Raw genomic sequence first — 13,362 nt, 5'->3', positions numbered from 1 at the left:
ATTATAGCACAATGGACTAGTTCACCCATTCATAATGCATGAATCCCACGGTGCATAGTCAGTAACTGCAGCCTCTAAACCCACATTTATATTCTACAACAGCACCATCTCCTGGTCCCCTGCCCACTGTGTTTCAGGATTGTCACTGTGAAATTCTTCTGGAATGTTTATTTTTGCTGTTATTAGTTCAGGCAGTCACCTGGGAGTAATAACTTTAAACATTCTCCTCACAGTTCTTCTATAAAATAAGCCACTGTTCAAATTCTCTGTATTTTGCTGTGTTTAGTGATATAATTCTAGTGAGTTTGCTGCTTTATTTTGGTGAGGTGTGCTGTGTATTTTGATGAACTTTGTTTATGTATTTTGATGAGATTTACTGTTGCATTTTGGTGAGGTTTACTGGTGTATTTTTGGTGAAGTTTGCTGGTGTATTTTGTGAATTTGATCATCAATCCTGAGAAATCATATCATTGTGGGTTAGTTGTTGGGATATCTTAATAGGGTTCTGGTGTTTTGCTGAATAAAATATCACAGCTGGTAAATATTGCAGGAGATTTCTGTGAAGTGGCTGGATGAGCATCCAAGACATGGCGGTGTTATAAAAAGAATAGAAACATGCATTTAGATTAAAAAGAATAAACTTAGGTTTATAAAGTGCTTTACATCCAATGAGGTACTTTTGAAGCGTAATCACTGTTGTAACTTTTGCACAGTCAGGTCCGACAAATAGCAATGAGATAAAGGACAAGGTAATGTTTCACATGTTGTCATGGCGGCCAGGATACCGAGAGAACACATTTGCACATTGTCCAATAGTACCAGGGGATCTTGTTCGTCCACCTGAGAGGGCAGACAGGACCTCAGTCTAATGTCTTGTCCAGATACAGCACCTCTTACAGTGCAACACTACCTCAGTGTTACTGGGACTGGGTGTGTCAGCCTTGATTATGTATGCAAGTCTTCAGTGTGGGGCTTGAAACCCACAACCTTCTGTCTCGGGAGGTAAGTGTGCTTCCAACTGAGTCCAGGCTGACACTTGCTTGAACAACCAAGTTGAATAGTCCTTACACAATCACTGACATGAGACTCCAACACTATAAAGCTGGAGAATAAATGTGCCACTATAACAAGAGTGCTGTGGAGAAATTTTACAAAGTCACAAATTTATTAGAATGGTTCCAGGGATGGAGAATTTTAGTCACAAGGTTAAGTTGGAATAGCTGGCTTTGTTCTTATTAGAACAAAGGGGATTGAGGAGAGATTTAATAGAAGTGTACAGCATTATGACAGGCTTAAATAAAGTTAGACAAGGAAAAGCTGTTCCCATTAACAAATGGTACAAGGACTAGGGGACACAGATTGAAAGTTTTGGGCAAAAGATGCAGTGATGAGGAAGCACTTTCTTACACAGCAGGTGATAATGACCTGGAACACTCTGCCCACAAGTGTGGTGGTAGCAGAGACTGTCAATCACTTCAAGAGGAAGTTGGATGGCCACCTGAGAGCAGGGCTACGGGGATCGAGCCGGGGAATGGGACTGACAATAGCTTCGCAGAGAGCCGGCATGGAGTTGATTGGCCAAATGGCCGCCTTCTGGGTCGTAAATGACCATGATAAACTGTGCTTGGTGAGAGGCTGAATATGTGGACTTAATAAGAGATCTGCATCTTCACTGGTGATAACCAGTGATACATTAGTTGATGAGAAACTGCACATTACATTGTCAACTGGAGACCAGAGAGTGGCACACAGACCAGGAAGATCCCAAATTCTTTGCTCTGCATTCTGAATGAAATGGTGGGCAGAGAATCAGTTCCTGGTCCTGACCATTTGGCCTGTCAATCCTGCTAGGATGCAAAAGCAAGGATATTGGATGAGGCTGGGATAAGGTTTGACCATGATGTCTCTGTGGTAGAACTCTCAGACTCACCATACAGACTGGTGTGCAAATAATGGACCATCAAGAGAGCAGGGGTGCCTGTGGAACTGCTAGCCCAGCAGAAATGAGCTTCTTCAGTAGACAGAGATTAGAAGGGAAACAACTTTTAAAGAAAACACAATTTGATAAACTGGTTTAAAAAAAAATTTATTGTAAAATTATCAAGTGAAAAACGTTTCATCAAGTAGACATCATACTAAGGAATTAAGAAAGTATTAAAAATGACCTTCTTTCCCAAACAATATGTAACCACTTTGCAGATCTCTATATACACCGATTACAATAAGTTTAAAATGGCTAAATGTGGTACAAAAATAACCATTATATTTCTTTAAAAAAATAGCAAGTCTTCAACATTTTACAGAACCAGACTATCACTTGGTGAAGGTTGGGGGGCAGGTGGTGGTGAAATTTGTCTCTGTGCAATAAACAGGATTGGGAAATAAAAGTGGGGAAAGTTGTAACATGGGCTGCCAACTCACTATCACCCATTTTACACTATCACTCGAAGTGAAAAATACCCCCAAAAGGTGCACCTCACATTTCAATGTAAAGTCTAAACTACCCTTCCCCCCCCCACCCTTCACTGTTTGGAGCAATGAAGGTGAAACAGAGAAACGATGGATAAAAAAATGCAGGATGCGTTTAGGGGCAGGTGGGGTAAGATCAGGAGTCAGATTCAACCTCGAACTGTGCAGCTTATGCTCTTGTCACCAATGGGCCGATTTCCTGAAGAAGCAGCAGTGACAGGGAGCATCAACCACTGGAAAACCAAAAGGCCCCTCAGCGGCAGAACAAGCTTGGGCAATTCTCCATCCCCATCCCCCAACAGCAAAATATAACTTTGGATGTGTGGAATCTTTGTACTTGAAACACAGCAATAAGCAGCCAGAGGTGCGATTCCAGATTCTTTCTGTTCGAACTCAGCTCATGCTCGGAGACAGCACTTTGAACTGTTCAAGATCAAAATCGGCAACTTCTCTCATGCCCTGTTTGGGCATTAATGGGCACTTTGTGCCCAACTTGCATCAAGCCTGACTTTGGGCTGGCCAAGCTGCTGACCACTACTCTTTCATCTTGCAATGTCATGGCCACACAGAACTGCCTTTTGCCATGAAGCTGTTCCACTGTCTTCACTGGTCAGCTGGTCAGAGTCAGATGAGGGAGTGAAGCAGGCCGACAGCTAGGGGAGTGTGGAGCAGAGCTACATCATTGCATCAAATTAGGGAACTTTGACTTGCTAGATCTCTCAATGTTTTGGGGCCAAATAGCCTCGCTGCTATAAAATAAAACAAGAAATGTTGGAAATATTCAGCAGGTCTGGCAGCATCTGTGGAGAGAAGCAGAGTTAGCGTTTCAGGTCAGTAACCCTTCATCAGAACTAGCCTTGTTGTTAGGTGAGGGTCGACCATCAACGAACCCTGGTTATAATTTGGCACAATAATTCCAAAGTCTGGAATTATTGGCACAGGGGTAGCAGGGAAGGAAAATGCCATGGTACATCAGGAAATGGTTAGGGTGGGACTTGAGGGGGTTTTACTCTACATCAGCCACCTCCCACCCTGACTCGAGAATGGTCAATGGTAACAATGGACAAATAGACATTCCCTTCCTCAATTTTGACATCTCATGCACATGGCAAAAAATTTCATCCAAGCTTCTTTAGTTACGCATGGCTGTTTAATCCATTTGAAATCAATGGGTTGGTACCTCAGTTAACATAGCAAATGAAGGAATTTGAGACAAGCACATTTCTGAACACCATTATACCACAATGTAATCTCAAGGCTGGAGAGATTTGTACCCACTTCACCAACAGAGGAGAAGGGGGGAATCACTGGGAGCCCCGCAAATGAATTCCTAATGTGCTCCCAGGAAGTGTAACTTTGTTCTTGGGATGCTAATTCAGAAAGCTTGACCATTCATTGTTTGCCATACAATGGGATCCAAATCAGATACTGAGTTACTGGGGAATAAAGTATCTTGTACTTCCAACCTGGACACTTCTAATACCATCTTCTGGTTCTTGTAGAAATGTTGCTTATTCTTTTGTGTATATGATACAAAGTGTTTTTCTTCACACTAAAATCATTGTCCATTATTGATATACATCTTTCAGAATTAACAACAATTTTGATAACATAATCTGGTCAAACAAAAATTCAAATACACAACCACAGAAACTGCACTGCAGTGTTCTTCATTAAACAAACTATTTACGCCAGTCATTTTTGCAACAGAAAGTAGTTTTAACAGCCTTTGAAGTACATTTTGTCTTTTCTCTTTTCAGCATAATTCTGCTACCTGTCTCCTAAAGTCTGCAGGGTTGTATCATCCCTCTGTCCTTTTCAGCTTTATGTTACTGTTCTATTTACATCAGCAAAACTCAAAACGGTTATAATATTTAGCTCGTTAGGCCTCTGAGCTGCAAAGGTACATGGGACAGGTATGTCCCAAGGCCACATTGTGGGGTAGGTGCTTGTTGATTCAGAGGCTGTGTTAAGAGATGGGTCTGACCATGTAATTGGCTGCATACCAGCCAAGTGGCTAACCAGATCATAGCCATTTCAAAAATTACAGTACAAGTGTAAAGAGATCAGACAAATGCAACAGACCATGTGACTAAACTGCTGTGACATTGATCGTCCCTTTACACTTGGAGTTGTTGAATGTTGGCTTTGGTTGGACTGCAGACTCCAGGTGTCTTTGTACACACTGACTCTATTTGCAAAATGAGTTTGATGATATAGAAGGGCAATTCTAAATTTGTCCCTCCTTCGATGTCTTCTTACATAATTCTTGGGTCCAATTGAATTGCTGGCAACTCAATGACAAGAGACAGTACAACAACAATTTGCTGTTATATTACATGTTTAACTTAGACAAAATGTCCCAAAGTGCTTCACAGAAGCATAAGCAGACAGAAAGCAACAGTGAAACAAAGATGATATTAGGAGCAGTGATTATAAGCTTGGTCAAAGAGGTGAGTTGTAAGGAGTGCATTAGGGAGAAGAGAGAAGTGGAGCAGTGCAGAGGTTGAAGGAGGGTTATAGGAGGTTACAGATATAGAGAGGTGATGCCATCAAGGGATTTAAGCACAAAGTTGAGAATTTTACATTTGTAGTGTTGGGGGACTCGGAGATAATGTAGGTATGTATGCATAGGGTGAGCTTAACAGGATATGGGCAGCAGAGTTTTTGATGACTAGCACTTTATGGAGGGTTGAGGATGGGAAGATGGTCAGTAGATGGAATATATCAAGTTGAATGGAACAGAGTAAAAACACAATAAGCAGAGTCGTTGTGGGGGGACACATACAATGTGCACTGTACAGATAGTTTTAAACATGTAACTTGGGCTAAAATGCACCCACTATTAGAGGCATGGGATCTTAAGCAGCGAAACAGAGATTAGGGAAGGAAGGGCAAAGGATGGCCGTGGATAGAGTTGCAAAGGACAGCAGCTCATTACGGAGTGGTGGGCTTGAGCAGGAAAATATAAGACCGATCTTATAATTCACTTTACCATTCTGGCATGGACGGTCAACAGCAAGTGTCTGCGTCCAGCAAACACTGTGAAATACTTTTGATAACCCCCACGTTCAGACACACAGTAGATAGACAACACCGCAACCTATCTTTGCGTAACTTGGGCACAACCATGTAATAGGCTGGTGCCCAAGTATCTTGGACCACAAACACCACAGTTCTCAGCTCCCAGGTAGGGTTGGGAACACCTTGATTTTATTGTCAATTTCAGCTTGTCATGACTAACATTTCCCTTCCCTTCAGAATTGAGTTGCCTGGGTCAAACCCTGACATTATTTCCTCAAGCTGATCAAAATTGTTTTTTGAAAACGTTTTTGAGGAATGTTCTTAACCTTAAGATGTTAAATTTTCTCCTTTTGATTATAACATCAGCGAACAACATAGGTCTTTGTCAAATAAAATACATCAACATTGTAACTTGATGCTACAAACAGATAAAAATTTGGGAGGTGGAACACAGTAGCATTAGAAACTGGTTGGGGAGTCAGTGACAAGAGATCATCAATTTTAATTTATCACTCAGAGTGAGGAGAGAGATCAGGAGAATTTTCCTTTACCGAAGATTATTTTATCTCAGGAGTAGGCGAGTTGCATCTTTTAAAGAAAATTGGCTAATCAGTTGAAGCGGGGGCCAAGATTAGTGGGATTAGATCACTCTAGGAAAAGGCCAGCAGAGACACAATGGACCAAATGGCCTCCTTCTGTACTGTAACCTGCTATGGTTTAAACTTGTTGGGCATGTACAAAATCCAACTGAAGGTGAGGCGTGGTCAACATGCATCTAAACTTCTGTCAAAGATCAACGAATAATCCCAGTCTAGCAGGGAGGTAATTGCATTCCCACTTCTGATGAATTCATCAAGCCACAGCTCCAAAAAAAGTCTTCAATATCTTTACTAAATTGGCCCATTCAGATAGTTTAATACCCATGTTCTCGGGCATTAAAGTGGAAGGCCTCTTCCCAGTAGATGGTTCCTCATGTGATGGGACGTTGCAATCTCTTTGAGAAGGGTAGTAAAGCACTTTCTACAGTTTTCATGAATCCATTTGAACATAAAGTTACTTGCAGTTGCTGCCATTCACATTCACTACTATTTGATAAAGTACCTCCCACAGTCTCTAGGAATTCATTTGAACTGCAACAGATATTTACCAAAGTCCCTAGTTGCAGTTGGATGGTGCTGCTTCTCTAGTAGATGACACCTTAAATAATACCAATATTGGCCCAAGGTTCAAAAATCAGAGTCGGCATCCATCAACTCTGAATCCACTAGATTTGTTCTTGAATGTACAGGTGCAATAGCTGTCCTTCTGTCCTGGGATCTGTGTACATGGGGGATATTAATTACAGGCAGTCTGCCAGGCTCCATACTGGCCGAAGAATGGGGGAATGCGCGATTGCATGGTCTCTGTGGGGGCCGGAATCGATCTCCTCGGGAAAATCCCAGCTCATCCTGTAGGACATCGTCAATCGAAAGAGGGTTTGTGATCAAATTCAGAGGTGCATTCCGCCCGTACCCTGAGGAGCTGCTGAGCGCTCCCCTAAGAAACCTTCCGTTGCTGGATCCAGGGTTGATTCCACCCTCCAAGAGAGTGCCTGGTAAAATATCCTGAACATCAGCTGGTTCCACAGCCTTGGACACCAAATTCTTTTGCCCGGGTAACTTGGGTAAGCGTGGGACAGTGCTGGACACTCTCTCTGTGCAGTAGCCCAAGTCGTGCGTCTCTTCTGTAGGCCCCAGAGGTCTGATGCCTTTCTTCCTCTTTTTCTTCTTCTTCTTCCCAGCTTTCTTCTCGAGTTCTGGGGGGATCTCGGCTTCAATAATCCAGAGGTTCCTTTTGTTCTCATCCGGTGGCACTGAAATAGATCAAAACAGACTCAAACAGGAGTTCCAAAACTCTCTCTCCCTCTCAGTTTCAAGCAGCACAACCCACTTAAAAGCTAGGGACTACCTTCTTTTGGGAGTAGCATGAAATCTGTACATTGTGGTGGACACTGTGTGGGAGTTTTAATTCATCAAATTAACTCATACAGAAAGGTTCAATTAAACAGTTCCTTCATGGAGCCCAGAAGTCCACGATTTGTAGGGTAATTGTGACTGTCTAACCCACTGGACCATGGCCTTATCAATAAGGAGGTGGCCAAAATATCCCCAGTAAGGTTTGCTCCAGGTGTTATTGCTGATGTAGGTACCCAGTTTATATACAGTGGTCAGCCTCAAAATGGATGACCATAGCAACATGAGGCATAAGTTGACTCCTGGGCAGTCACTTGAACTGTTGTATGGAGGTTCTTGGGCCAATGCGGAGTTTGGGAACCCAGCTCTAGGTGGGATTGTGGGGGAGGGGTAGTGTTGGGGGGGGGGGGGAATAAACGACTCACACCCTGCTCCCAGACCCATTTGCCAATACCCAAACACTACAACTGAAGGTTCAAACTGCCCTGAAGAAAGTGCGCTGGGATGCAAGAAAGTTACATCAAATTATTGGCTGACCAATTGTTTATCATAATCTCACCTGGTGTCCCTACTGGAGTGACAGAAATGTCCTGAGGTAAAATGGCTCCCCTTCTGGCCACCATCTTTGTTACGTGTTGAGCCCAGGCAGATGAGAGGTCAGCAGATGGTTCATTCAGGTCAAAGTTGATTCCAGCTGAAAACGGAGGATGATTTTCAGACATTGATTTCTCCTTCCTTTCCTCCCTTCCCCTCCTCTGACAGGTGTTTCACATGCCTCCCATACCTCCTGTCTAACTGTGATTAGACAACTAATGCACAGAATCAGGTGCCTGCTAAGTTGTTTTTATTAAAATGATGTCTATTTTCATCTATTCCAATGGCACAGATATGAGTCACCGTCTGTGAGCTAAACACACCAGCAAGGTTTGTAAATTCTCATCGAGGTGTTCAAATCCCTCCAAGGCCTCACCCTTTGCCGGTGCTTAAAGGAATGGGAGGCAGATTGCTGGGGGGGGTGGGTGGGGAAGGAGGAGGCAGATTGCAGGAGAGGGGAGGCAGATTGCAAGTTTAGAGGAAAGGTAGGCAGATTGCTGTAGTAGTAAAATGTTCCTTGGTGTTTCACAGAAGAGTAATCAAAGAAAAATCTAGGCAGCGGAATTCAAAACCATTAAATCAAAGCACCGGCACATAGCCAGGTTAACCTGTTCCAACCTGTAGCATAGGATCTGTGACTCAATCATTTGTTTTATCAGTAAATTACATACAGTCAAATCTCCTTATTAAAAACTCCTGGCAACTGATTCACCCTTGGCCTCCCTAATCACTATAATTGACTTTTCAGCTGAGACCAGGAAGCATTTATTTTAAATAAGAGCTCAGTCTCAACAAGTAAAGCCCTTTTACTTCCACCCTTCCCATTGTCCAGAGCCCCAAACACTCCTTCCAGGTGAAACAGCAATTTACTTGTACTTCTTTCATTTAATATATTGTATTCGCTGCTCACGATATGGTCCCCTCTACTTTGGGGAGATGGTTTTGCTGAACACCTCTGTTCAGTCCACAAGCATGCCCTAAACTTCTGGTCTCTTGTCATTTTAATTCTTCATCTCACTCCTACTCTGACCTCTCTGTCTGTGGCAACCCAAGGAAGCTCATGAAAGCTTGAGCAACAGCACCTCATCTTTCAAATAGGCATTTCGCAGCCTTCCAGACGCAACACTATGTTCAACAGTTTCAGATCATAACTACCGCTCCCATTTTTTCAGACAGCAGCTGCTAATAATGATTGTAATTCCCATTTACCCCTCCTCTAGACCCCATCTTTTGTTCCTTTACTTGTCCCATTACCAACCCCGTTTGCCTTGCGCCATCATCTCATTTGACATTTAATCTCTCCTGCCTTCCACCCTATCACAGAACTTTTCCATTTAGTCTTTCCTCCTTTCTCCACTTACCCTGTCTCGCTCTTGCTTAAAAAGTTGTTATATCTCTAACTTTTCCCAGTTCTGATGAAAGGTCATTGACTTGAAATGTTAACTCTGTTTCTCTCGCTACTAGGCCTGCTGAATATTTCCAGCATTTTCTGTTTTTATTTCAACAAGAACTCTGAGGTGTACAGTCCACATACAGAATAAGACCCCTCGACAATAGCTACTCACCCACTGGCCCTTCGTGAGACACAGTCTGCATACTGAACGATAGTTCTTTGTCTGGGTTTTTCAGCAACTCCTTTCGCTTTGAAAAAGCTTTGGCGATCATTCTGCTCTTCTTAATTCGCTTTGGCTCATCATCGCTTCGACCGATAATTCTGAAAATATAGAAGACATTCAGCTTCAATTGAGCAGCTGGGTGAGGGACAGAGAGGAGTGGGGTGTGGTGGCGGGGTGAGACGGGGGGAGTGGGCAGAAGAATGCCAGCTCTCCTGACAGTGAGTGCGCGACAGAGATACAACTTATTTTAAATGGGCTGTCCGGATCTGAATTCAGATTGAGCCACCCACACTGTCACTGCAGAAACTACAAGACCAGAATATGCAGACACGCTACGAGGTCTGATCCCTGCCCAGATTCATTCTTCATCTGCTCTGAGAAGGAGTTCCCTGCTGGGTTTTTAATCACTCGCTTAGAGCAGCACTGGCTGTACTGAACTAACTGTTACCAGTCCTCGTCACTAGTTCATGACATCACATCTTGGCCACCCATTTAAATCCAAGTCTAAGCCATGCTATAAATCAAAGATAATTCTCCGCTAGCTCAGGACCAAGCCCCCAGCCTCCGATTCCCCATGAAACACTTCAAGGTGAATGGGTTTGGGGCGGGAACAGTTCTAGTATGAGGCATTAATGACAGTGTTACACCAGGCTCATGGTTTATTAGATATGCTGTCAGTGCCCCTGATTCTGCACAACAGCCTCGATTGTAACAACCTGTCCAGTGGGAATACAGACAGTTCAGATGGATGAACACAATGGAGCATAAAATCAGGCAGGATAAAATGGGCCCTGACCCAAATACACCTTGTTTTTGCTCTGATCAGTCCGCAAGCATGCCCTGAGCTTCTGGTCTCAAACTGTCCACATCTACCTTACTGATTCACTGGATCTTGGAGCCGCTCTCCTCCAATACATTTGTTAATAGGAACAAATTGCACTCACATTCCCCCTCTCTTCATTGATTCACGACCGGAGACCTTTCTCATTGTCTTAAGATTCATACTTTGGCCAAATCTAGACATGATAACACACACACATGGTTTCACCAAACCCATATAGAGCATCTGTAGTGCTGCAGTAGATCTACCTTCTATGGATCTGCTCTGATAACTGGTTGCCTAGGCGTACAAGGTATGTACTGTGATGGCTTTAGTGTTTCAAGAACTGGCACATCCTCTAATTCCTCACTGTATTTAATGCCACATTCCTCACTGATCACATTTGCTATTCTTTGCACCAGCCTAGCTTTTGCACTATTGGCAGTTGCCATTCATCCAAATCAGTGTATGGTATTCCTTACCTCCTTCAGACTTGCCTATCTCCTGCAACCTAAAGAGTATTAAAATTGAAGCTGGACATCACCTATTTTAATTTACCTAGTCCACTCCTTTCAATATTGCAGAGAACCTGCACTATGGGCAACAACCCTTTTACACAGGGTTTCTCAATATTAAAAATATTTTTCAAAAAATTCTCCATGCACCATCAGCAAACTGCTCAATATTGTGTTGATTTAAAATGAATGACAAAAAAAAAACAAAGGTGGCACGAGGAAAATTTTTTTATGCAGTGAGTGCTTAGGATCTGGGAAGCACTGCCTGAGAGTGTGGTGGAGGCAGATTCAATCATGGCTTTCAAAAGGGAATTGTATAGTTGTCTGAAGAGAAAAGATTTACAGGATTACGGGGAAAAGGCAGGCAAGTGGGACTAGGTGAGTTACTCTTGCAGAGAACTGGCCAAATGGTTACAATGACAAAAGGAGGCCATTCTATGATTCTACTTACATCTCCACTATTGACATCAAATATTAAGAACAGAGTGACCTGATTTTATAGCATTATACACAATGCATCTATTCAGATCATAGACTCTTGGCTGATTAATGACATGGAGCTTTGGAACTGTAACACATGGTGCCAAGCCAATAGGTGTGTAGATTCAACCCTCCACATCACTGAGATTCTGATTTCAAACTTCCTGCTGCAGGGAGCAGCTAAGTGAATAGGAGGAATTTTCCATTTGGCAAAAGTGCTTCAAGAGTTAAAAAAAGAGAGATTGCATAGACTAGGCTTGTATACCCACAAGCATGGATCTAATTGAGGCAATTATGATGATTAAAGGAGTTGATAAGGTAGACTGAAATAACCTATTCCCTCTGGTGGGGGGAGTCCAAAACAAAGGGGCATAACCTTAAAACCTTAACCTTTGGGGCGGCACAGTGGTTAGCACCGCAGCCTCACAGCTCCAGCGACCCGGGTTCAATTCTGGGTACTGCCTGTGTGGAGTTTGCAAGTTCTACCTGTGTCTGCGTGGGTTTCCTCCGGGTGCTCCGGTTTCCTCCCACATGCCAAAGACTTGCAGGTTGATAGGTTAATTGGCCATTATAAATTGCCCCTAGTATAGGTAGGTGGTAGGGAAATATAGGGACAGGTGGGGATGTGGTAGGAATATGGAATTAGTGTCAGATTAGTATAAATGGGTGGTTGATGGTCAGCACAGACTCGGTGGGCCGAAGGGCCTGTTTCAGTGCTGTATCTCTAGACTAGACTCTAGACTAAAATTAGAGCTCTGCCATTCAGTGGTGATGGCAGGAAGCACTTCTTCACATAAAGGGTAGTGAAAATCTGGAACCTGTTGAGAATGGGATCCAATTGAAATTTTTTTAAAATGGAGCTCGATTGCAGTAAGGGTTACAGAACCAAAGCAGGTAGATGGAGTTAGGATACAGATCAACTCATCGAATGGCAACAGGTTGGAGGGACTGAATGGCCTACTCCTGTTCCTATATACCTATCAACAGAGTGACCTGCTATTAAAGGCCTCCTAGTGACAGAGGGAACATTTGGGGAATACCGGAAGCAGGTTGCCTCCTTGTTCACCAGAGGTGGTTAGTGACATCGGGGAAAAAAACCAGAGACATAACAGGAGGTCACAAAAATTACAAGGAAATAAATTTTGGTTGTGGCAGTTCTAACTTTTCCATTTGCCCATGATCCCGGAGTGACTTCTGATACCTAAACCATGTCCTTTTCCAAATCAAGACTGTAGCTTTGGTCCAGACCCAGGTACTCATGGCAATGCCCGTTCCAAACATGGCAAATATGTTTATCTTTTCCACCAGGAGGCTGGGGCGATTCTTGATGCTACATTCAGGGATAGGAGTGTTGGTTTGCTCAGCTATGGAGACATTGGCCTCACACCTGAGGGACGAAATGCAATGTTAGCCAGATATAAAGACTCAGTTTCAATACATGCACTGCCGTGCAATGTGCAAGTTGGCCAAATGTACACAGAAAAATACAAACAAATCTACACACACAAAGCACAACCAAATCAATATAATCTTCAGACAAAGTACAGTTAAATATACACAAAAAATTCAAAATCAAATACACTTGCTAAGTCTGGTATAACCATGGGTCTCAGTGCATCCATGCCTGGCAATAAACCAAACTATAATCTGCTCCTGGCTCATGATGTCATATCCTATCCTAATCACCATTGTAACCTCCCTTTCTGAAGCTGAAAATTAGTGCTGAATTATAGAAAGGAAAGAATATGCATTTATTCCGAAGAAGGGTCACTGACCCGAAACGTTAACTCTGCTTCTCTTTCCACAGATGCTGCCAGACCTGCTGAGTGATTCCAGCATTTCTTGTTTTTGTTGCATTTATAGAGCTCTTTTCATGACCTCAGTACATCCCA

General features: G+C 43.0%; 1 protein-coding gene across 3 annotated transcripts in view; it reads right to left on the bottom strand.

Annotated features, from left to right (window-relative positions):
• Positions 1 to 2,134: 2,134 nt before the first annotated feature.
• smo (smoothened, frizzled class receptor) overlaps positions 2,135 to 13,362 on the bottom strand; it is a 31,442-nt gene continuing 20,214 nt past the window's right edge. For all 3 annotated transcript variants that reach the window (XM_068059406.1, XM_068059404.1, XM_068059405.1), the window contains 4 exons: positions 12,672 to 12,857; positions 9,605 to 9,753; positions 8,005 to 8,139; positions 2,135 to 7,345 (listed from right to left, as the gene is read on the bottom strand). In XM_068059406.1, coding sequence (XP_067915507.1) covers positions 6,720 to 7,345; positions 8,005 to 8,139; positions 9,605 to 9,753; positions 12,672 to 12,857 — 1,096 coding nt within the window. In that variant the 3' untranslated portion in view covers positions 2,135 to 6,719. The remainder of the gene's footprint in view (positions 7,346 to 8,004; positions 8,140 to 9,604; positions 9,754 to 12,671; positions 12,858 to 13,362) is intronic.

This window comes from Heterodontus francisci, chromosome 27 (genome assembly GCF_036365525.1).
Source record: "Heterodontus francisci isolate sHetFra1 chromosome 27, sHetFra1.hap1, whole genome shotgun sequence".
Taxonomy (NCBI): Eukaryota; Metazoa; Chordata; class Chondrichthyes; order Heterodontiformes; family Heterodontidae; genus Heterodontus; species Heterodontus francisci.
The sequence above is the reverse complement of the archived record's forward strand: the minus strand, read 5'-3'. Positions and strand labels throughout refer to the sequence as shown.